At 42.1% G+C, this 22,069-nt stretch overlaps 1 protein-coding gene across 1 annotated transcript in view; it reads right to left on the bottom strand.

Annotated features, from left to right (window-relative positions):
- STPG2 (sperm tail PG-rich repeat containing 2) overlaps positions 1–22,069 on the bottom strand; it is a 306,478-nt gene that overhangs the window by 270,902 nt on the left and 13,507 nt on the right. Inside the window, exons 3-4 of the mRNA XM_054990485.1 lie at positions 19,724–19,879; positions 16,706–16,870 (exon numbers count right to left, since the gene is read on the bottom strand). Coding sequence (XP_054846460.1) covers positions 16,706–16,870; positions 19,724–19,879 — 321 coding nt within the window. The remainder of the gene's footprint in view (positions 1–16,705; positions 16,871–19,723; positions 19,880–22,069) is intronic.

Genomic DNA, 22,069 nt, shown 5'->3' on the forward strand with positions numbered 1-22,069 from the left:
TATTCAAATGTTTAGGCAAGAAAAATCCTGATGTTCTTTTTAAGAATGAAACTCATCCTTGTCTGATATCAAGCCTCTTGATGTTAGTAGTGTTGTACGGGTAATTAAAAACCCAAACAACCATTTTGCCACTGATACGTGAACTACTATGGATCAAAGCAGGTATAGAAAAGCATCTGTAGCATTTGTTCAAAGTTTACAGCTCCGAGTCCTGACACCTTTCCAGGAATTAACCAGAACCAGGCAATACCATATTTTTTTAAAACTAGCGATCAAAATATAATATTAACATTTTTTAAAAATGAAAAAAGACCTAACAGCTTTCAAGATAACAAACAGTTTTGCAAAAAGCAATAAATAAGGTTAGTACTAAGGAAGGTGCTGGTCCAAACTTCATATATAGGACAGTGGAATATGTGAAGCTCGGTCCTTCAGAGGTTATTTTGGGGTGCCAGAACTACTGTTTGGACCTATGCTGCGTCCTGCTCCAAAGCCCAGTTCTTGCTGGGTGACCTCTGCTCCAGCCAGCCACACGTGCTCAGCCTAATCTACCTCACAGGGTTGCTGTGAGTATAAAATAGAGGAGAAACCTCCATTTTGGATTTCTAAAACTTGGAAGGTATTATGTATCTAAACTTTGCCATTGGGATTCAGCTCTTTGTCTAAGCTGCCATCTATTAATTACACTATCCAAATTCTTACAAGCTAATCTCTCCAGAGCAGATCTTTCACCAAGTTGCCTTCTGTATGTCCCAGGCTGCTAGGGGATGGCAAAGAAGGATCCATTCTGCATACTCTTTCTATAAACTCTTCTGCCAAATTCATGGTCAGTATGTTATATTAATATGACAGAATTGTCTAAGCAAGACTTATCTTTAAAAAGGATCAGCATATCCTATGTACATTTCTTTTCAACCACTTAATTTGGCACTTAAACTCTAATACTCAAGTCAAAGTTCATTTGGTGGAGTTTTTGATTTGCATGTGCTAAGTCGTAATAGTCAAAGAGTTTGAATTAGGAATATAGTTTATATAGAAAGGGGTCCTCACCACTGAAAAACATCTTGTTACAGAACTCCGAAAGAACTCTTGCAAAGCATGTGAGATGGTAAGCCAAGCACATTCATTCCCATGATACATGCAGTAAAATGATCAGCAACTAAACACATATATATATCTGAGCCACAGAATTTAGGATTCAAACTATATTTGATTGCTGATAGCGCAACTTCTCAATCAAACTCACATAACTTCATTTATTGCTAGTCTGTCTCTTCTGTTAACAAAACTACTGCTAGACATTCAGAATCTGATCAGTACAGACACCTGGCTAGAGATGCCCTCATACTGCCCCAAGTGAATGCAAATTAATAAACATATTTTCAGGACCATCCACAAAGGTACTGACCCTTCAAGAAAAGGATTACATTCTTGGTCTCACTGTATTCATAGAAGGGAGGAGACGGAATATAAAATGCATGTAAAATCTTACTAGATTGCAGGCTTTATCTTATTGTTGCATCTCATTTCATTTTTTAAAAAATCAGGATTGTTAATATACCCTTTCTTCTTTTCTCTTCAAGAGAAAAGAAAAAGGCCCAACTCATCCTTGACTTTATTTTTGTACAAATACGATCTTTATGTAAGTGAAAACAAAGATCCCGTATACAATACAGCATAAGAGCTACTTTTGCTGTGGATACACAGAAAATCAGCAACTTAGCTGTCTAGTGTGGGGAAAGTGTCACATATGAAGCACCCCCTGATGTCTTCATGCATTCAATGCTTGAAACTTCTCAAGGCCAGTAAATCTACTTTCATAGTAGTGGGACTAGATCACCATCTGGTGGTTACTGCCGGGAATTATTTACCAACATTTTTAATGATAACCACAGCAGCAAATAAAAACAACTCATTTGGGTTTTAAAGATCAATTTTTAATATGCTGAATATCCTGGTGGGAGGACCTGGATTCATCTATCCTTCATGTCCACTTTGGAACACAACTCTCACCTAATATCTTAACATCCCAGTAACAATTCAACAGGTGAGGGGGAATACTCCCCATCTAAAAAGGTAACTCATATCAGGGAAAAGGTCGCAGTCCAGCCCTTCCGGAAAGAGTATATAAAGCCATCAAAAAGTGGGATCCCCCTAAGCCATGCTCGGTATGGCAATTTTTTTGGGCGGGGGGGGGGGCAAACACAACTCCTAGCTCAACTGAGAATCAAGCTAGACGTGCAGGTTTTTAAAGAGTTGGGTCTGGGGAACGTTTCTGCAGCCATACAGCAATTAACAAGTAAATGGCTATTAAAAAATAAAAGAGAGCCCAAATGGTCTCAGAATACCTCTGCAGAGGGAGGAGGGACATTCAAGCCATTTCCCTCAAGCCATTTCCCCCATGTCAAAAGAGCACAGGGGGAGTTTTTTTCCTGTTTTTACCATTCCATGTGCACAGAATTCGCCACTTGAAGTAGGAAAAATAGGTGGGAAAACTCCGTCCCCTGCTATTTTGACACAGGAAATGGCTTGAGGGGGGAGGGGAGGGAGTACCCCTTTCCTCCCGCCGCTGAGGCATTCTAAGGCCATTTAGGGTCTCTTTTATTTTTAATAGCTACTCCTCAATGATGCTGTGTAGCTGCAAGGAACTTTAAAAACATGCATCTCTAGCTTGGCCCTGAGACTGGGCTTCTGATTTACCCTCATCACCATCCCAAATCATGTTTGAGGAAGGCTGAGGCACAGCCAGTTTAAAAGTCAGAGACTTCTGATCTTTAATTTGCTGTGTCCAAGTCTTACCCAGGCACAACAGTTAAGGGGGGGGATTAGAAACCCATTCCTACCAGATCGGTTGGCAATAGAGATGGGCACAATCCAAAAAAAATTAACGATCCAGCTGATCGTGGATCGGCGCCGGCGACGATCCCAAATTAACGATCCACACCGAGCACCTCCCATTCCCGATCCGTGGATCGTGGACTGTGGATCATGGATTGTGGAAGCAAAAGCGGAGGGGCACCCCACTGTTCCCAGCGATACAGGAACGGTGGGTGATGCCGGCGGTATCTGTGTTTGTGTTTGGCCGTCTGTGTTTGGCCATCAGAGCTGCCTATCAGGGTTTGCAGGGATGAGATTGGAGTGTCCATGGCTACAGAACACCCCCTTCCCCCTCCCTCCCCTGGGTGTCTTCTCCCAACTGGTGACTGTTTTGCTGCTCCGTGGTTGGAAGGAAGCCCTGCTGATCAAGGAAAGCTGGGCTTCCATTCGGGTTTCCAGGGCGACAGAAGGAGGGCAAACAGAGCTCAGGCATTCCCCTGGCTCCATTGCCAGGGGAATAGATTGCTGGTGCCTGAGTGTCTGGATCCCCGATCCAAGCCCGGACGCCCCAATCCAGGCCCCTCCCGATCGCTGGATCATTGGCCATGGACGATCACAATCCACCAGGTCACGATCACGCGATCGCCATTATCGTGGGGTTTTTTCAATCGTAATGTGGATCGTGCCCATCTCTAGTTGGCAGTCAGCTTCTAATGATTCCCAGCCCCCAAGAAAAACCGTTTTGTGCCCCAGCAGAAAGACTGGCAAGAAGCATATTTTCCAGGGCTCTCAGCTGATTCCCCCCATCCAGGAAATATTGTTCAAAAGTAACAGAAATTTAACTAACCTTGTTTAACAAATCTAAGCTGAGAGTGAATCAACACTACTTCTGCTTATATTTGCTGTGCGTTATGCAATTCAAATATCATTTGACATAGCTGAATGGCAACATTTAACACACTTTTTAAAAGTTAAATCTATACTAATAAATAAAATAAGGAGTAGTACATAATATATTTTGTGTAAAACTAAACACGCATGTATCGTTATTAAAAAGCCATTATTAAAAAGCCAAGGGAAAGAACCCTAGAGTTGGAATCACAACTAGGCAGATATTTTTCGCTCACGTGGAACAAAAGGAGACTTTTGCATGCTTTGAGAAGTACCTAAAGCAAAAATATCCACTACACCAAGAATCTCTTTTCTGACATTGGAAAACTAGTGTGTCCCGAAAGGCAAGCAGATAATCTTTCAAAGCACTGGCAATTTTTGTTATCTGCCTCTCCCAAGCATCCTAGGAAAGAAGACATAGCAAAGGGGCAGTACAGCACCGGAGATGATCTAAAGAGCAAAAAGAAGAGAAAAATGGATGGGCAGAATGGGGAGGGGGGCAGTGTTTTCCTTGATTGGCAGTTGCCTCAGGTTTAAGACTTGATTAATGACTGGCGGGGGGAGAAGCTTTGATGTTAGGATCGCCATCCCAGCACTACTTAGAAACATGCATTGTTAGACTAGGCCTCACGCAGAAAACAAGGGTAAAACACATGTGGGACATCCTCACAAGTGCATTCCCCAACCCAGGATTTAGGATCATACATCTACAGATTCATGTTGAAGAAAGGAAAAGGCTAAAAGAGAAAAGTCACTTTATTTGTTACTAAAGGCATAGGGGGGGGAATTAAAATGCATTTCTGTCAAGGCAAGTTCTGTCTAATAATGTAGCAGATGGGTAACCATGTTGGTCTGCAACAGAAGAGCAAGATTTGAGTCTAGTAGCACCTTAAAGACCAGTAAGATTTCCACGATATAACTTTCAAGAGTCAAAGTTCCCTTCACAAAATATCTGATGAAGATCATTTTAGGTGGGTAGCCGTGTTGCTCTACAGTAGAATAGCAGGATTTGTGTCCAGTGGCACTTCAGAGACCAACAAGATTGTCAGAGTGTAAGCTTTCAAGAGTCAGAGCTGCCTTCTTCAAACTTCTCTGAAGTGCCACTGGACTCAAATCCTACCGTATCTGATGAAGGCAGCTTTGACTCTCACTTATACCTAAGGTCTCAGGTTATACCTACGGTGCTACTGGACTCTAAAAGTGCGGTTCCAGTGCTCCTCTTTGGATCAGGAGCATTAATCTTATCAACAAATGATAACCCGCTGATAACCGTGAAAGCTCACCTATATGCGTGCATGCACATGTGTGTACAGAGAAAAGGGAGAAAGATGCTTAAGGAGAAACAGTGCAGCTAAAACAGGACAGAGAAGATGAGGAGGGAGTTGGATTCAGTGTTAAAGCTAGGTTGCAACTTCAGGAAAGGGAGGTCTGAAACAGAATGAGCCACTGGCCAGGCAGACCTAGAACAGTGTAAAACACTGGCAGACCTAGAACCGTGGGGGAGCATTGTGCACGGAGGGTTTTCCAAACCGAGGGAGGGGACAGGAGCACAAGGCAAAGGCCTTGTGAAAACAGAAAATAAGAGAAGGACAAATGGAAGGGAGTCGAATCTTATGTTGCCTGATACTGAAGCAAGAGCTAATTTTAAGTATAGCTCCAGGGTACGTGAAGATGGCTGAAAGGAACAGCAGAACTGACTAGCCAAAAAAACTGGTTCTTTAATTCCTAGATGTGACTTCTAGTCATGTGATATTATAGAAAGAAGTAGGAATTATATCACCAGAAAATTATCCTAGGGACAGCTTTGATCTATGACAGGGTGATTCAGTCTTTGCTAATTGGGGAGCCTGTGTGTACATCCATACATGCCTTTATATTAGCTCAAGGCATTTTTGTTCATGAAGGGTGGGAGTAGACATGATTTCTACAGACTTTCTCCTCAACTGCACCACCCTACATGGCTTCGCACAATGTTCCCAATGGTCACATGACTCCCAGGGCTATTCCGCATGGTCAAATCACATTGGTTCAGTGTTCAAATGGCTTCCCTTACTCTTCTGAGTTTTGCACAGTGATGAAAGGCTGTATCTGCTGCAAAATTGGTTTTGCTGTCAAATTTTTTCCAATGCTCTTTTTTATTTTTGCGAGGTTTAGGGGAATCCATACCCCTACCCTTAGCAACTCCCTTTTCTATCCCTGCTTTTTCTGTCCTGCTTGGGCTTGCAGATCCTCAGAACTGGGGAGGGGGTATGCAGCACCCAGTTTCCCCTCTTTTCCACTGAGTGCTGAATAGCCTGGAAAGAGAGAACCCAACCACCGCCTCCTGCTTGCCCTGCTTCTAAGCCCTCTTATACAGCTACTGCATCAGGCTGCACATGCTCAATCCATTCCCCCCAGATCTCATGAGAACTGGTAGCCACGTGAGACCTCAAGAGAATCTTGGGCTGCACTGGCAGCTTGTTCTTCCCTCCCATTGCCCAAGCTGGGCTAAACTGCTTCTGTTGATACAGCACTCTTTCCTCATTGCTGTTGTTGTCCGGGCTGTGGCTGAGAGCCAAACTACAAGTGACGCCTTACACAGGTTGGACACTTGTCAGCTTCCCTCAAGTTTTGATGGGAAATGTAGGCGCCCTGGTTTTACAGCTTGGCTCTCCATTACAGCTGCAAGACCAGGATGCCTACATTTCCCATCAAAACTTGAGGGAAGCCGACTAGTGTCCAACCTGTGTAAGACGTCACTTGTAGTTTGGCTCTGAGATGAGGCCTTAAAGGTCCCATACAGTGTTGCTGCTGTTGCAGCCTTTTTGCCATGTTGCAACTGTCCTGGTGGGCCTTCCTGTTGCTGGCACCTCAGGCTCCCAAGTGGACATCCTGTGACTGTCCTGGGTAAGTCCAGGCACGCCCCTGGCATTGGGGTTGGTCCCACTCTCAGGCAATTTGCTGCAATAATCTTACAACATTGTTACATTGCAAAAGAAATGCATTCCTTTTTTTTTTTTGTCCATTTTTTTGCAGAAATTATTATCCAAATAAAAATTAAACTCAAGTAAGATCTGTGCTTTGTAGCATCCCTACACTCTTATCTGTTTCTTAACTATCGTTTGTCATTTGATTCTAACCGTGGTGATTTCGGGGCATATGTGATTCTCTAATGTCATCACTCAATCATTCCTGACAGACTCAATATGAACGTGGATTGTCCAATCACAGAACTGAGTTTCTGGGCTGTAAAAAACTGAAATATCTCAATCTACAGAGATGCAAAAACAGACACCACTTCAGTTCATCTCCCAAGTATGGAATTACAGAAAGCCAAACCAGATCTGATCCTTGTGAACTGAATACCCAGAAAACCCGCTGTAAGCTGAGCATTCAGAAAAGCCCTCAGAAACTGCTGTTTGGATGGTGTGGCTGCAAGAAGCAGGAAAGAAACAGTTCTCTGTGCCTTTTGCTGCTGATTGACAGCATTGTAGCTTTGATTAAACTAATTACAGCATATAAATTATGCCTGGGAATTTAGGAAGGCCTTTAAAACTGGGTTAGAGGTCTTTCCTTGACAATTTCCCATAGGAAAAAGGGAAAAATGACTTTCTTTGGTACAGAACCCAAATCTAATAGCTAAATATTTCTAGGAATTCACAAAAGCACATTAAGGTCAATATATATTTGACATTTACAAAGAGCATTTTAATAATTCAGCTCTGCACGCCATTTGAAAGGTGCTCCAACTACAGGCCATTTGTTTTTCAGCTCCATGGGCCAGAATAGAATTATTCCCTTTTCCATAGGAGGCTTAAGCTCTGGGTTAAAAATAATACTGACTGGCTGCTACTTAACTCACTAACCTGTGCATTACTCAGGTAAAATATCCTATCTATAATGGAATTAAAAAGCCTTTTAAAAACACTGACAGACTAAAGAATAAATTGATGCACTCTTAACTCTAAATCACCAAGCTCTTTTGCCAAGAAGTGTTGACAATACCAGCTTCAAGGTCGCTGTCAGCTTGCTATGTCATTAGCAAATAAAATATGGTTTAATTGAAGCAAACTCAGCAAGGAGGTGCATTATTTTAAGTGAGCATTGCAATATAACTTGAAGAATTACTAATTGCCACTCCCGTTGACAATAAAAATGGATGAAGGTGCTTTGTAACTTTTTTTCCCCTATGACTTTCCCGTAATTAAATATGGAAATAGATTCCATGAAGAATTAAAAGTCCCAGAGTGCATTAATTCCGGCACTAATGGACTGTCTTTCAGTGCTGCAGTGCACAGGTAGAACCCAGCATGTTCCCAACGTTACCTAATCTATCAGTGTCAATGCTCCTAGCATGAATGCCTAACATGGAAAAAGCAGGTTGGGGATTACAGCCCATGCTGCCTCAAGTCGAAGTAAGCATTTATTGCATCCCCCAATTGCCTGTATAGAAACTATGCATAGTTATGAAAGGTCTTATGAAGGTATCCAGCTGCAAGACACTTCGTATAATTATCATCCAAACCACACATTCACACTACGCCTTAATAAAAAAAAAGCCACTCACTAAACGCAAGTGCACACTTCACAGGTCTCTGTTTTAATCAGCATAATGTTGCCACTTGTAACGGAAGCAGTTCTCTGACCATCTGTCTTTAAATATCCACTCACTATTTTGCTAACCTATTTATCCTTTCCTTATCAGCTTCAAACTAGTATCAGGCCCTGTGAAGTTATGTGCCACAGAGAAGATTATGATATATAATTGTATGTTCTTAGCCCCCCGGCATCTTCCCCCTCCCAACATATCCAAGCATTTTTTCACCCTGTACTATGAGCTATGAAGGAGAGCTGCCACAATACTTCCTGTCTACTTAATCCTAGTTTGAGTCTGCCTCTAGAATCATAGTGCCCTAGGCAAGACCATCTAATCCAACCAGGCAAGAAATCCACATCTTTTTTTCTGCCACTTCTAATGTGGAAGTAGTTACTGCATCCCCTTAGGGAAGCTATGAATTTGGCCACCCTTGAAGTAGAAGCTTCAGAACATAGCAGCCCAGCTGGGTCAGACCAAACGTCCACTGTTCCAGCATCATGTTTCCGCTTCTGAGTTTTTGTGAAAAGTAGCTTATACGTTCCATAGATAAACTAGCAGTGGCCAGCTAAATGCCTCCAAGCTTACAATCAGTATGACAGTAACAGTGCTCTCCGTTGGCTGTCTAACATTCAGAGGTATACTGCCTCTTAAATTAGAGGCTTCATTTCACTTCCAAGGCTAACAGCTATTATTAATAAATCTATTATCTATGAACTAGTCTAGTCCTAAAGGTCATCGCCACACCTTCTGCAAATTAGTTATTCTGCACATTAATTCTGTGCGTTTATTATTCTGAATTCCGTAAGTTAATTATGGAATATGTAAATAGGTACTTTTTGCTCTGTCCAGAGTGGGCTGCCAATTTCCTTGAGAATCTCGCGTTTTAATATTGTAGATTTATACATCTCTACAATGTCCTTCCACTCTTTCATCTTTCTTTTTAGAACTAAAAAGCCTCAACGGCTTTACCCATTCATCACAGAAAAGGTGTCCTCTTTGGTTCTTCCTCTATGGAGAGATCCTTTGAATCTTTTTAAAGTATGGTTGTTGTGGATTTTCCGGGCTGTATAGCCGTGGTCTTGTAGTTCCTAGGAACTACAATGCCAAGACCACAGCCATACAGCCCGGAAAATCCACAACAACCATCGTTCTCCGGCTGTGAAAGCCTTCGACAATATATCTTTTTAAAGTATGTTTGCATTTATAGCATCATGCATAGCTGGTGTCATTCACTGATTCCAGGTCATTTATGAACAAACACCAATGCCCGATAGCCTACTGCTTATTTCCCACTCTAAAAATTGTCTACTGACCCTCTGTTCCTTGTACTTTAGCCAGTTCTACCCTCATATCCCATGCTTACCAAACAGACTTTGCCAATTGACTCTGTTATTTATTTATTTATTTATTTATTTATTTATTTACGTCATTTACAGTCCGCCTTTCTCACTGAGACTCAAGGCGGATTACACAGTATGAGGTTAATACAATCAGTATCGAGTACATTTCAATACAATACCATAGGGTAAACAGACACAAGTTTAAAAGGCATAGCATTAGCAAGGATCCAAGACACAGCAGAAAATACTGAAGTAAAACATAATCAATTCTAGGACTAACATTAGACAACATGGAGCGCTGGTTGTACATAGGAGTACATATTTACAGCAGCAGATAATATATAAGGCAAAAATAGTGATCAAGTCTATGATCCCCGACTCGTTTGAGAAGCATCTGATACCCCATCCCTACAATACAGCCCTCCCATATATATGCGGACTTTGAGAAAGCTTCTAACATCTATTGGACTGACTCTGTATTTGTTGGCGTACAAAAAATTCTAGATATAAGTTGTATACTTGTATCGGATGTATGGATTGTTAAATTTATTCTATGTGTAAATGTACATGAAGTATAGACTGTATGTGGAGGTAATATTAATGCATACATCAGTACAATAAAAAAAATTAGGAAATAAAAAAAAAATTCTAGACGTTTGGCAAGGCAGGACTTGTCAGTAGTCAATGCCAACTCTTCTACAAGTCCCGCTTTAGCAACCTTCTAGATCTGTTTTTAACATTCCCCAGAAAAGCAATCAAGTGGCAAAATGCGTCTGCCTGGGCATCCACAACATGCTCTTGTAAGGGTGTGGCCTCTTGATCCTACATACAGGGGATCTCTGCATGTGCTGTGCAAGAAGCTTCTACAATGCACTCCAGTATTCATCACAACACTATAAAGCAGGTGGCCTCAACCTTTCTGAGCCTGTGGGCGCTTTTAGGATTCTGACACTGGGGAATAGGCGCGATCACTAAAGGGCTGCTGGAAGAAGTGGCGCCAACCTCAAAATGGCTGCCACAAGAGGCAGATGCAACCATATAACGTCAGGGAGTAAAGCTGTGTGCAACTGTAGTCACTCTTCAACATTTCAGGCACAGGCTCTGTTTAGCAGAATGCCTTTTACATATGCCTTGAACATATTGTTTTAAAATATTTTCTTGTATAGACACAGCTTATCTTCAATCATACAGTGAAAATCCTTGTGCTGTGGTGCCAACTGCTACCAAAGCAACTTTTAAAAAACTGCACAGCCAATCAGCTCTCCAATGGCCAAACAGAAGCCCTGCTGGGCAAAAGCCCCACCTGGCTCTGCCCACTTTCTAAAAACATTTGGCAGGTTCCAAAAAAGGTGCTGTGAGCACTATGGCACCTACAAGCACATCAAGGACCTCTGCGACAGAAGCTGTATACATGGCCTTCACACACACTATTGATCTATGCTTGAAGTGGCAATAGCTCGTTGAGGCAAAAGCATTCTGTAAACCATTCCATAGCTATTATAGCAGAGAACAAAGGGGGAAAACAGGAAAACCAAGCAGAGTAGGAATTGAACGCCATCCTTCTCTAATTTGCAAGACTAGTTTACAGGCTTCTCCACTGTGCCAAAGCAGCAGTATCCATGTGGCCGGGGTTACATACAACCACTTACACAAGCACAGCACTTCCAAGGGTTACACAGGCTCTCGTTGATGTTAGATGTCATCAGCCAATGGCATCAAAAGGTGGAACAAGCATAGAAGGGAACACAGATGAGAAAATGAACAGAAAAGTGGGGTGTGCATGGCTTGGCAATACTTGTATCTCAAACTCCTACTAACTCATCTCAAACTCCTGCACTCATTCTAATAAAAATGGCTGCTTACACAACAGGATGGTTTTCTGTGGTGGCCAAGTTGTGGATGCAATTTTGTGTGATTCCAGGTAACGGAGGATAATCCGTTTTTTAAAAGTAAAGGACACTGAGAGATCTGTCTTTTGGTGCTACACCTCTGAAGATGCCAGCCACAGCTGCTGGCGAAACGTCAGGAACTACAATGCCAAGACCACGGCAATACAGCCCGGAAAACCCACAACAACCATCGTTCTCCGGCCGTGAAAGCCTTCGACAATACATCGATAATCCGTTTTCTCTCCACTGTTTGCTGTGGTTTTCCTTTCACGTCTTATGCATGCTGAACTCTGCCCCCGCGCTGTGTTCTCACATGACTGTCATGATTCTCTGCCCACCCTGTTTTGAATACTACAACATTGTTTTAATTGACTAGCTAGGAATCCTGCAATTGTATTGATCATGACTACCTTTACTTTTAAAAAAAGACTTGAAGTTTTCAGCAGTAGCAGAAGAAAGCTGCCCCTTCGCATCGATGAAATATGATGACCTACCATTTTATTATTTAATTGCCCTGGACAAATCATGAAGTATAGGGGGAAGACATACCCACAGGTTCCACAAAGGGTTGGAACAGTGGCATCATCCTGTTCAAACAGAGCTACAACATTGCTCTAATCTGACCCACCCCAAATTTTTAAAGTTCTATTGATACCAATAATGTCAGGCCAGGGCAGTGAATATAGGGCAGATTACCAACAAAATGAAAAGAAAAGACGGGGGCATTTCCTTTCTTTCAAACGCAAGGCAGTAGTTTACCTTCCAGACACAAGAGACTGTGTGGATAGTGCTGTGAAGGCAAAACAGAGTCAGAGAGAACAATGTACACAGTTCTAAATTCCTGGAGAAAAGACAGGAGGAAATTGTGATATAAAGAGATGAACTGAACATGAATGTTACCCATGGTTTACACTAACCCAACCCCATTTAAATCAGGGCTTGAAATAGGTTTTGAAGCTTGCTAGCCAACTCTTATGTACAGGGGACTTGGCTACCCTTGGTATTGAAGTGATTAATCAGTAATAAGGCCAGTAAAGAGCTTAGAGGAAAATCTGCACTAGCAGGTGAAGAAAGGACTGGGACCACATCATGCCTTGTCCAAATCTCTTTCCCATGATAGCAAGATCGTCCACATCAATGACCTTGTTCTCTCAGTCCTACACATCAAGATATGCTGAAGTTCAGTTATAAATTGTCTACTTTTTGCTGCTTGTGATATACATCAGAATATGGCATTTTATAATTCTTCATTCTTTTATCCCAGAGACTTGTTTGGTTAGTTCAAGATACTCCAAGACCACTGGAAATTATTTTTTTAAAATTACTTATTCACAGCCAAAAAGAGTATATATACATAAAGAGTTGTTGATGCATCTCTTCTCATAAACATAGATTTTTTCCCCAATATGAAAAAGTTACTCTTTCAAAAAGTTTAAAACATTTGATTTTTTTTCTATCCCGTATCTAATAAGCTAGTATGAATAAAGTAAAAGTGTGGTATGCTATATAAACCACAGTCCAGCAATTCAATTTAATGACTCTGCTGCCCCCTAATGCCCTGACTGAAAAAGTTTACAGCGGGTAACAACTGAGTTCCAGGGGGATAATGTGTTTAGTTCCTATTTATTTTAGTTAAGTACAAACTATAAATTGTTTCCTATTATTAGAGATGAGCAGAATTTAAAAATTACGAGGATTATTTGTACACGACAAAGTAATGCTAACAATTAAGAAACATGGCAAATGTACTTTTAACTAAGATCAGTAATCTTGGTATAGAATCACACCACTGGAAAAGAAGTCAGACCAAATTGTTATTCTAGATTATCTGAATGAAACAGAAAACTGCTGAAGATAGGCTTATAATATAATGAAGTATCAACTGCATCACCATATGTTTTTCCTTCATTGCTGCTTTTGTATTGTATGAAAATAAGTTATGTTCAACAGAGAAGGCAATTGAGGCTTGTAAGGGTTTCACACTGTGGGCAAACCCATGCCTGCCAATAATATGTTTATGAAGCTGGCAACTAGAAAGCATAAAAACACACAAAACAGGAAATCTGAAAGTCAGTAAAACACACACAGGCTTATTAGTCAGTTATTATTGGAGATTACTTTAGGGATACTTAAGGAGTCAAAGCTTATGCTTTGGCAAATTCTCCCTTCCCACAATTTTGGGAATCCATATTAAGAGAAATACGAGCTACTACAGAGCTCATAGTTGGAAGCCCTTGTTCTTCTGTAGTTATATTTTGGAAAATAATCTTTTTGCATAAAAAGGATGAGTTTTGAATGGGATTCTATTATGTACTTTGCTTTTGTTGCAGAACACAACTGTGCTCTTTTGCTAAATTAAATAAAATAGATACCCTTTCAAAAAAAGCCCTTTATGTTGAATAAATTTTTAAAATGTATGTTTTTAAGCACACGTACTGTTAGTTTATGTTTGCTTGTTTAAAAATACAGTTCCATTTCACTTCTGTGGGAAAGCAGCAAAATATTTTTCAGGGAAGCTAATGTTTAAAAATTCAAAGGAAAGGAATAAACTTTTTTCTTGCATGAATTTTATTAATCTACTTCCCAAAATTCTCCTTTGTTACCAGAAGGCAACCAGAACAGAACCCAGAACAGAAAGAGATCGGAACTAAGGGGATCTGCTCATTCCTAGCAGCTTTCCCTTCTTCCCCCAAACCATCTTGTATGCCTTTGAAAGTTTTCCAAGTCATGGTAAAGAGTAATCTCACCACACAGTATCAAAAATACCATTAAAATTGATATAACCATATCATATCATAAGATAGACCTACCTACCAGACATTGACTGTGGGCTGCAGTCCCATGAGTCACTATTTACTGCAAGCTTCAGGGCTTTTTTGGGGCTGGAATGGCGTTCTGGTACCTCTGCCTCTGGTATTTTTAAAATGGCCTATTTTGGCCATTTTCGCCCCATTTGGCCTGGATTGGGCCCCAAATAGCCTGTTTGGGGCTGCTGCTGCTGCTGGGCAGAGGAGGGTTCCTCTACCCGGCAGCCACCTGTTCCAGGCTGTTTTGGCTCTGATCTGGGCCATTCCGGAGCTGTTTTGGCCATTTGGGGCCCATATAGGGCCCGAAACAGCCTGGATCGGGGCTGAAATGGCCAGAATCAGGCTACTGCCAGGCGGGGGAGGATTCCGTTTCGGCCCCGATCTGGGCAGTTTCAGGCCCGTTTTCGCCATTTTGGGCCCCTTTCAGGGCCAAAACAGCCAGGATCTGGCCCAAAATGGCCAAAATTGGGCCTCTGCCTGGCGAGGGAACACTCCCCCCCCCAGCAGCGACCCGATCCTTGCCATTTTGGGCCCCTTTCGGTCATTTTGGGCCCAATTCAGGCCCAAAATGGCCAGGATCAGGCCTCTGCCAGATTGCGGAACACTCCTTCACCCCGCAGCAGCCCGATCCTGGCCATTTTGGGCTCAATTCTGGCCATTATGGGTCCCTTTTGGCCATTTTGGGTCCAATTTGGGCCCTAAATGGCCAGGATTGGGCCCGAAACAGCCAGGTTTGGGTCACTGCTGGGTGGAGGAGTTCTCTCCCATGCAGCAGCAGCCTGTTCAAGGCCAATTCAGGGCACTTTGGGCTTGTTTTCGCCCAATTTGGGCCCAAAACAGCTCGTATTGGGCCCCAAATGACTCATATTGGGCCCTAAATGGCCAGGTTCGCACCGCTGCCCGACAGGGGAGTGCTTTTCTGTGCAGCAGCAGCCTGTTCCAGGTTGATCCAGGCTGTTTTGGGCCCATTTTCACCCAGTTTGGGCCTGAAACGGCCCAGATCCGGCCACTGCCGGGCGATGGTGTGCTCCCCCGTGGTGGAGCGCCCTGTTCCAGGCAGATTTTAGCCTTATCCATGCCAAATCGGGCCCTGCCATTGAGTACAGGAGCGCTCCCAGGGTGGCCACGGCATGAGTGATTCCATCACTTCTCAGAAGTGACGTCATTGCGCAGTCCCAGGAATGTGCACGCGCATGTAGTGACAACCACGCCACCTCCTCCCAGGATTTGCCCTGAGAGTTCCCCCACCTTTTTCCCCAGAAAAAAAGCCCTATGTGTTCACAGAGTTAGCTCTCTTGCTACTTAAATGCTTTAGGGTGCCATAGAAGACATCTTCAGTTCTATTCTGCCCCTTCTCTGATGGGATGTTTCTGCAGCACACAATAGTTTTGTGCACTACTGCATCTAACAAATCTGGCTGCTTCTGGCATAGCACCATGAACTTGGTATATGTCACACATTGGAAAGGGTCTCACGACCTGGTGAAGAGTCAATGACTCTCAGGAATAGGATTTAGATCCCTACAGAGTTGGGCCATTTTTCAGCAAAATGGTTGGGTCAACACACCTAAACAAAGGGTGCACTGTAGGTGCAAGACTGGAGAGGGAAGCAGGTAGCAGGACAACCTTGACAAGGAACTGGAGAAAGGCTTAGAGGAGGAAAGACTGAAGCTGAAATAGGGTAGGGGCAGAATAAGGAACAGTCTACGAACTACACTTGTGAAATGCTTTGTTGTAGAGAAAGTTCTGGTAACAGGGAAATTTTATATATGGACAAAAACATAGATAAAAGAAAGTACTTCGTCACACAACATGGATGCGACATACTCGCTGCTCAGGAAAGCAGTGCTGACAATTAACTTAGATGGCAAATTCATGGAGCTATGCTGGCTGAACGGGGACCTCCATGTTCAGAGGCAGTATACCTCTAATTACCACATGCTAGCAGGCAGTCTTTGCCTTTGTGTCCCTTCTGTATCTGGTGGGTAACAGGATGCTGGACTAGGCAAACCATTGCTCTGATTCAGCCAGGCTTTTCTTGCACGTACAAGAAAGGGCAATGGTCCAGTCCAATGAAAAGAGGTGGTTTTTAAAAAGCCAGCAAAAACCCAGGAAGGCCTACAGAAATACAGTGTTGCCCTTCCCAATTCAAGTTTGTCTAGAGTTGATGCCCATGACATTTTGGAAGTGCTGTATCACATGCTGTTGCACAGAGCTAGGACAATAAGCCGGTGCTAGGACAATACACCGGTGCTAACTGACAGTGCAGCCAGTCGCAGGCAAAAGTGACGAAAGCAAACATGCTGTGCCACTGCGTGATAGTAAAGAACCTAACATTTGGTTGGCTTAAAAGTGAATCTTAGTAGAAGATTTAAAAATTACGTACTGGGTCTGCCTGATAGTATGCTGGACCCAAAGTTTCATCTTTATCAGGAGGGTTATGTTTGACAAGAGTGCCATCCTCATTCTCTTCATAACCAAATGTTTGCCCTCGGGATGGGATAGAGGGAGCATCTGTCTTTCGGAACAGTTTCATACTGCTGGCAACTTTCTGTAAAAACAAAGGCAAGAGGATTTAAGTTATAGCTAAAGCATGCACATCTAACACAGCAGAAGATGAGATAGCACTGGATATAGTCAATCGGACCTATAAAATGAATACTCTTACTCTTAAGGAATACACTAAGAAAAATCAACATACAATCAACTCAAATAAGGTAACACTGTAATAAACACATATATAGGTAGTGCAATGGGTAGGGTGCTGAACCCATCTTCATTTTCTGCCATGGAAGCTTGCCGGGTGACCTCGGACCAGTCACACTCTCTCAACCTAACCAACCTCACAGGGCTATAACAAGGTTAAAATGGAGAAGGGAAAAAGGATGTATAGCATCCTTATTATAGATAAAAGATAAAGATTAAGATTAAAAAATACTAAATAAAGTAGATACACAAGTGCCTTTCACCCATTTTTTAAAAAAGTAAATGCAGCTATGAAGCCTACAGTTTGAACAGAGAGATTAGATTCCTCACACACACATACACACATGTGTATTGTAAGTTTTTTCCAGCAAAGAAAAAAAATCAGATCAGGAATAGCATATTTTGGTGGGGAAAGAGGTGAAGAGAAGGGGTTAAATGCCCATCTAACTCATAGCAGTCCCACCCTTAAAATCACAGCTTCCATAGTAACAGTCAATTTAAAAAATGTTATGGGTAGTTCTGTAATCTTTTTGCCTACATATGTACTTCTGCCTTACGATAAGCACATCTTTCAGTACTTTCAGATCTGTAAATAAGCATTAAAAATTGATACTTTAAAAAAACCTATCACACTAACAAATTAACAGTAGGACACATGTTCATTGAAAGATCTAGATGCCGTAGTTCAGTCAAAAGTGAACTACGGTCATTTCTTATTGTTAATTATCTCTCCCACCTCCATTGTCTTTTGGTTCGGAAAGCCTCAGTTGTAACCACTGAGCTTCTTGTCACTTGCATCACACTGCTCTTACTGCACTATTGTCAGCAAAACCGTAAAAGTTCACTAAGGGTCTCAAGCAATTTGTGTGAGTTAATTCATCGCTGAAGACGTAACTTCTTTCCAGGAGACCTAGATGTTCATTTCTTTTCTGTTTGACTGGCCAGTTTGGAGCAGAATTCAGGAGAAGACCAAAAGGCATCGCAAGCCAAATTATAAAGAGACTTTTTACTGCAACGTAACATAGGAAATAAGATTCAAAATGCTGTGTGCTGCTTAGGTTCAGTGCTAAAACCTCAAGAGCAACTGTATTTATTTACATCTTTACTACATATGATACCTCTCACAATGTGACAATGACTTTTGAAGCCTTGCAAACCTTGTTCATGTCTAAAGGTACATAAAATTGTACTGCGCAAAACAAAACACGCAGGTACAAGAAACATCATCAAGAAAAGTTTCTCTTGATTTTAGACACATAGGATGCCGTTCAGGAACACAACCCCCTGTTTTGCCCTAGATTCCACCCTCTCCTTCACCTAAAGATCTCGATCCACCAGGGGCATCCTTGTGTTTATCATTGCTCCTCACTGAAGCACAAAAGTCATTTCATTCTGAAGCTCTGGCATGGAAGAATAAAACGGTTCTGCTCTGTAGAGTTGAACCTTTTTGTTCTGTCTATTCTCACTCATAGGTCTCGCACACACAAACATACATGAAGTTGCCTTGTACTTAATCAGACCATTGGCCCATCAAGGTCAGTACTGTCTACTCAGAATGGCAGTAGCTCTCTAAGGTCTTAGTTAGAGGGCTTTCACCTCACCTGCTACTTGGTCCCGTTCAACTGGAGATGCTGGGAAGCGAACCTGAGACCTGCATCCAAAGCAGGGGCTCTTCCACTGAGCCGCAGCCCCTCCCCAAGGGTCAGGGCTTATGGAATCATAGTAAGACGTGACACCTAAAGAGCAGGGCAGCAACATATGCAAATGTGGTAGCTGGGACTGGGGTGCTAACCACCCCTGGAGGGAGCAGGATCAAAGACAATAAAAGGAAAGAGACAGGAACAAGGACGATAAAAGTCTAGTCATAGAGATATTACACAAATGACTCGACTTCCAGGTTTACACCTGCCCATACTGTAGCACTTAGCACAAAATATGGAGCAACACGGTAAGTATGGCAGCAACAAAACACAATTTCCCGTGCAATAACAATGTCTCCCTATTTTATTTACAGTAATTGCATAATTTAACAGAACTATACCACATGTAACCAGTTCTAGGAAAAATTATTTTGCAGGCGTCATATATGCTCCAAAGTCCATACATAAAGTGTCCAGTGCTTCAAGTGCTCTATTAATATTGCAACAGGTATTAAAGTGCAAATGCTTCCTAGCACCATGTACACATTAATTATTTCATACAAGCTCGCCTTATATTCCAACTGGAGTTGGGTATAGTCCAAGATTTGGTTCCAATAAACTGTGTAGTTCACAGATCACAAGTAGACCTTTACGTGTATTCTTTAGGTGTACAAGGCGAGCTTGTATGAAATAATTAATGTGTACATGGTGCTAGGAAGCATTTGCACTTTAATACCTGTTGCAATATTAATAGAGCACTTGAAGCACTGGACACTTTATGTATGGACTTTGGAGCATATATGACGCCTGCAAAATAATTTTTCCTAGAACTGGTTACATGTGGTATAGTTCTGTTAAATTATGCAATTACTGTAAATAAAATAGGGAGACATTGTTATTGCACGGGAAATTGTGTTTTGTTGCTGCCATACTGTAGCACTGGCATTCAAACATTTGTAACTGCAGGTAAACAGATAACGGTTTGATGTCTATGGTCTACATAAAGGAAAAATATTATCTGTTGGAAATCCATAACTATAATAGTTATGCAGACATACCTGAACCTCAGGGACTTTAGATGATTGCTTCATCTTACTTTGGATTTCCACACCCACTGAAGGTTGGTGATAGGTTCCAGGACCTGGAGTATTACTGCGAATCTCTCTGAAACGTTTCTCTTTATACTGAGGGCTGTGGCCCCCTCTGACAATTTTCTGGAGATAAAAATTTAAAAAGAAAGCAGTTGTGAGGCAATCTGGACTGCAAGAAGGGGGCTATGATAGCTTGTTGTAGTAAACTAAAACAAAAGTGGCACATTAAACACCAATAACATTTATTTCAGTATTAGCTTTCATGAGTCACAGCTCAGATCTCACAGGGCTATAACGAGGATAAAAGGAAGAAAGGAATAAGAATGTATACCACCCTGAGGTCCTTGAAGGAAGGGGGAAAGACCTGTTTTGTAACCTGTTTTGTTCAAGGGCCATATCAAATAAATAGATTTATCTAATTTGAGAACTGGGAGAGTTCATGTCTATGACAGTGTGATCCCACCTTGTGACACTTGCATTTATAAAAGATTACAATGAACAAACTTGAGGGAAAAAATCTTATTTGGAACAATACAATAATAAAGCATATATAACAACAATCATGTAACAAAACAGGCCTGTTTTACTCAAGCAGACCCAGGTCTCAGTCTTTCTGACTTCTGTATGGTGGTCAGTCCCTTGAATCATAACTAAGTTTCCCTCAGCAAACAAAAAGATCAGATCAGGAATAGCATATTTTGGTGGGGAAAGGGGGTGAGGAAAAGGGGTTAAAATGCCTGTCTAACTCACTGCAGTCCCATCCTTAAAATCAAAACAAAAGTCCAGCGGCACATTAAACACCGATGTTTTATTTCCATATGAGCTTTCATGCCTCACAGTTCAGATATGTAAAGAAGTGAGCTGTGACTCACAAAGCTTATTTTTGAAATAAATGTTCACCTTTAAAGTGCCACCGTACTTCTGTTTTATTTTAAACCACTTCTCAAGAAGTATCAGCAATAATTTACATCGCCGCATGTTTTTGCACATTTTTTTTAATTTGTACACAATTGTTTTACTTGGTGAAAGATATGAATCATCCAGAAATGTCGTTCCCTCCTATTTCACCTTCCATCCAATCAGTTTACTGCCAAGATCACAGTTATAATAACTAGCAACAGCCATCATCCTTACTGAGATACCCTGGCAAGCCCGATCTTGTCAGATCTCAGAAGCTAAGCAGGGTAGGCCTTGGTTAGTAACTGGATGGGAGACCTCCAACGAAGACCAGGGTTGCAGAGGCAGGCAACGGCAAACCACCTCTGTTGGTCTCTTGCCATGAAAACCCCACCAGGGGTTGCCATAAGTCAGCTAAGACTTGACGGCACTCTCCAGCCATCGCTTTCCCAAGCAACAGAACAACTCTGAGGGAACAAAGAACCTGGGGCCCACATATCTGAAAGACCATCTCCTCCAATATGTTTCTGTGCACCAATTATGGTCTTCAGGCTGCCACCCCATATAAGCCCAGGCCTTCCTCACCATGGTTACCACTCTATGCAGTGGGCTCCTTGAAGAGGCACTGCAAAGCTTGTTTGCTTACATGGATTTTTAATAGTAGAGAGTCCAGTAGCACCTTTAAGACTAACCAACTTTATTGTAACATAATCTTTCGAGAACCACAGTTCTCTTCGTCAGATGAATTTGATGAAGAGAACTGTGGTTCTCAAAAGCTTATGCTACAATAAGGTTGGTTAGTTTTAAAGGTGCTACTGGACTCTTTCCTGTTTTGAGACTACAGACTAACATGCCTAACTCCTCTGGATCTCTGGGCTTTTAATGGTGTTTGAACAGCAGCCTTCTTTTAGGAGAGGAGGGAGATATTTGGGGTTCTTCTTTTACTTAGCTTTATTTTGTAAAAGGTTTGATTATTACCTGCAAGCAACCTTAAGCAGAGAGGAAAGGTGAGCTATAAATATTTTAATGAATAAATAAAAATAAATGAACCTGCTTTACGCTGACACAGGCAATCGGTTACCTATTCTAGTAACAGCGAGCCAAGCCATCCTGGACTTGGGCAGCACCATGACGAGGCAACCTGCCCTGGAGACACCAGCACTGCAGATCAGTGAGAAGAGACATCATGGGGCTGCCCAATGTCATGCCTCGGCAATGCCAATTACGCTGAGCCAGCCATTGCCATTGTGAGGCGAGGGGAGCTGCTCTGGGTCCACCAGTGCTACAGAGTGGTCTGGGCAGCGCAAGCCATGAAAGGACCACTCTGGGAGAAGGTAAGGAAGATGGGAGAGGCATTCTGGAGGGAGGGAGGGTATTTGAGAAGGAGGAGGAGAGCTTAAGAAAGGATGGGGGGTG

Source organism: Eublepharis macularius, chromosome 10 (genome assembly GCF_028583425.1).
Source record: "Eublepharis macularius isolate TG4126 chromosome 10, MPM_Emac_v1.0, whole genome shotgun sequence".
Taxonomy (NCBI): domain Eukaryota; kingdom Metazoa; phylum Chordata; class Lepidosauria; order Squamata; family Eublepharidae; genus Eublepharis; species Eublepharis macularius.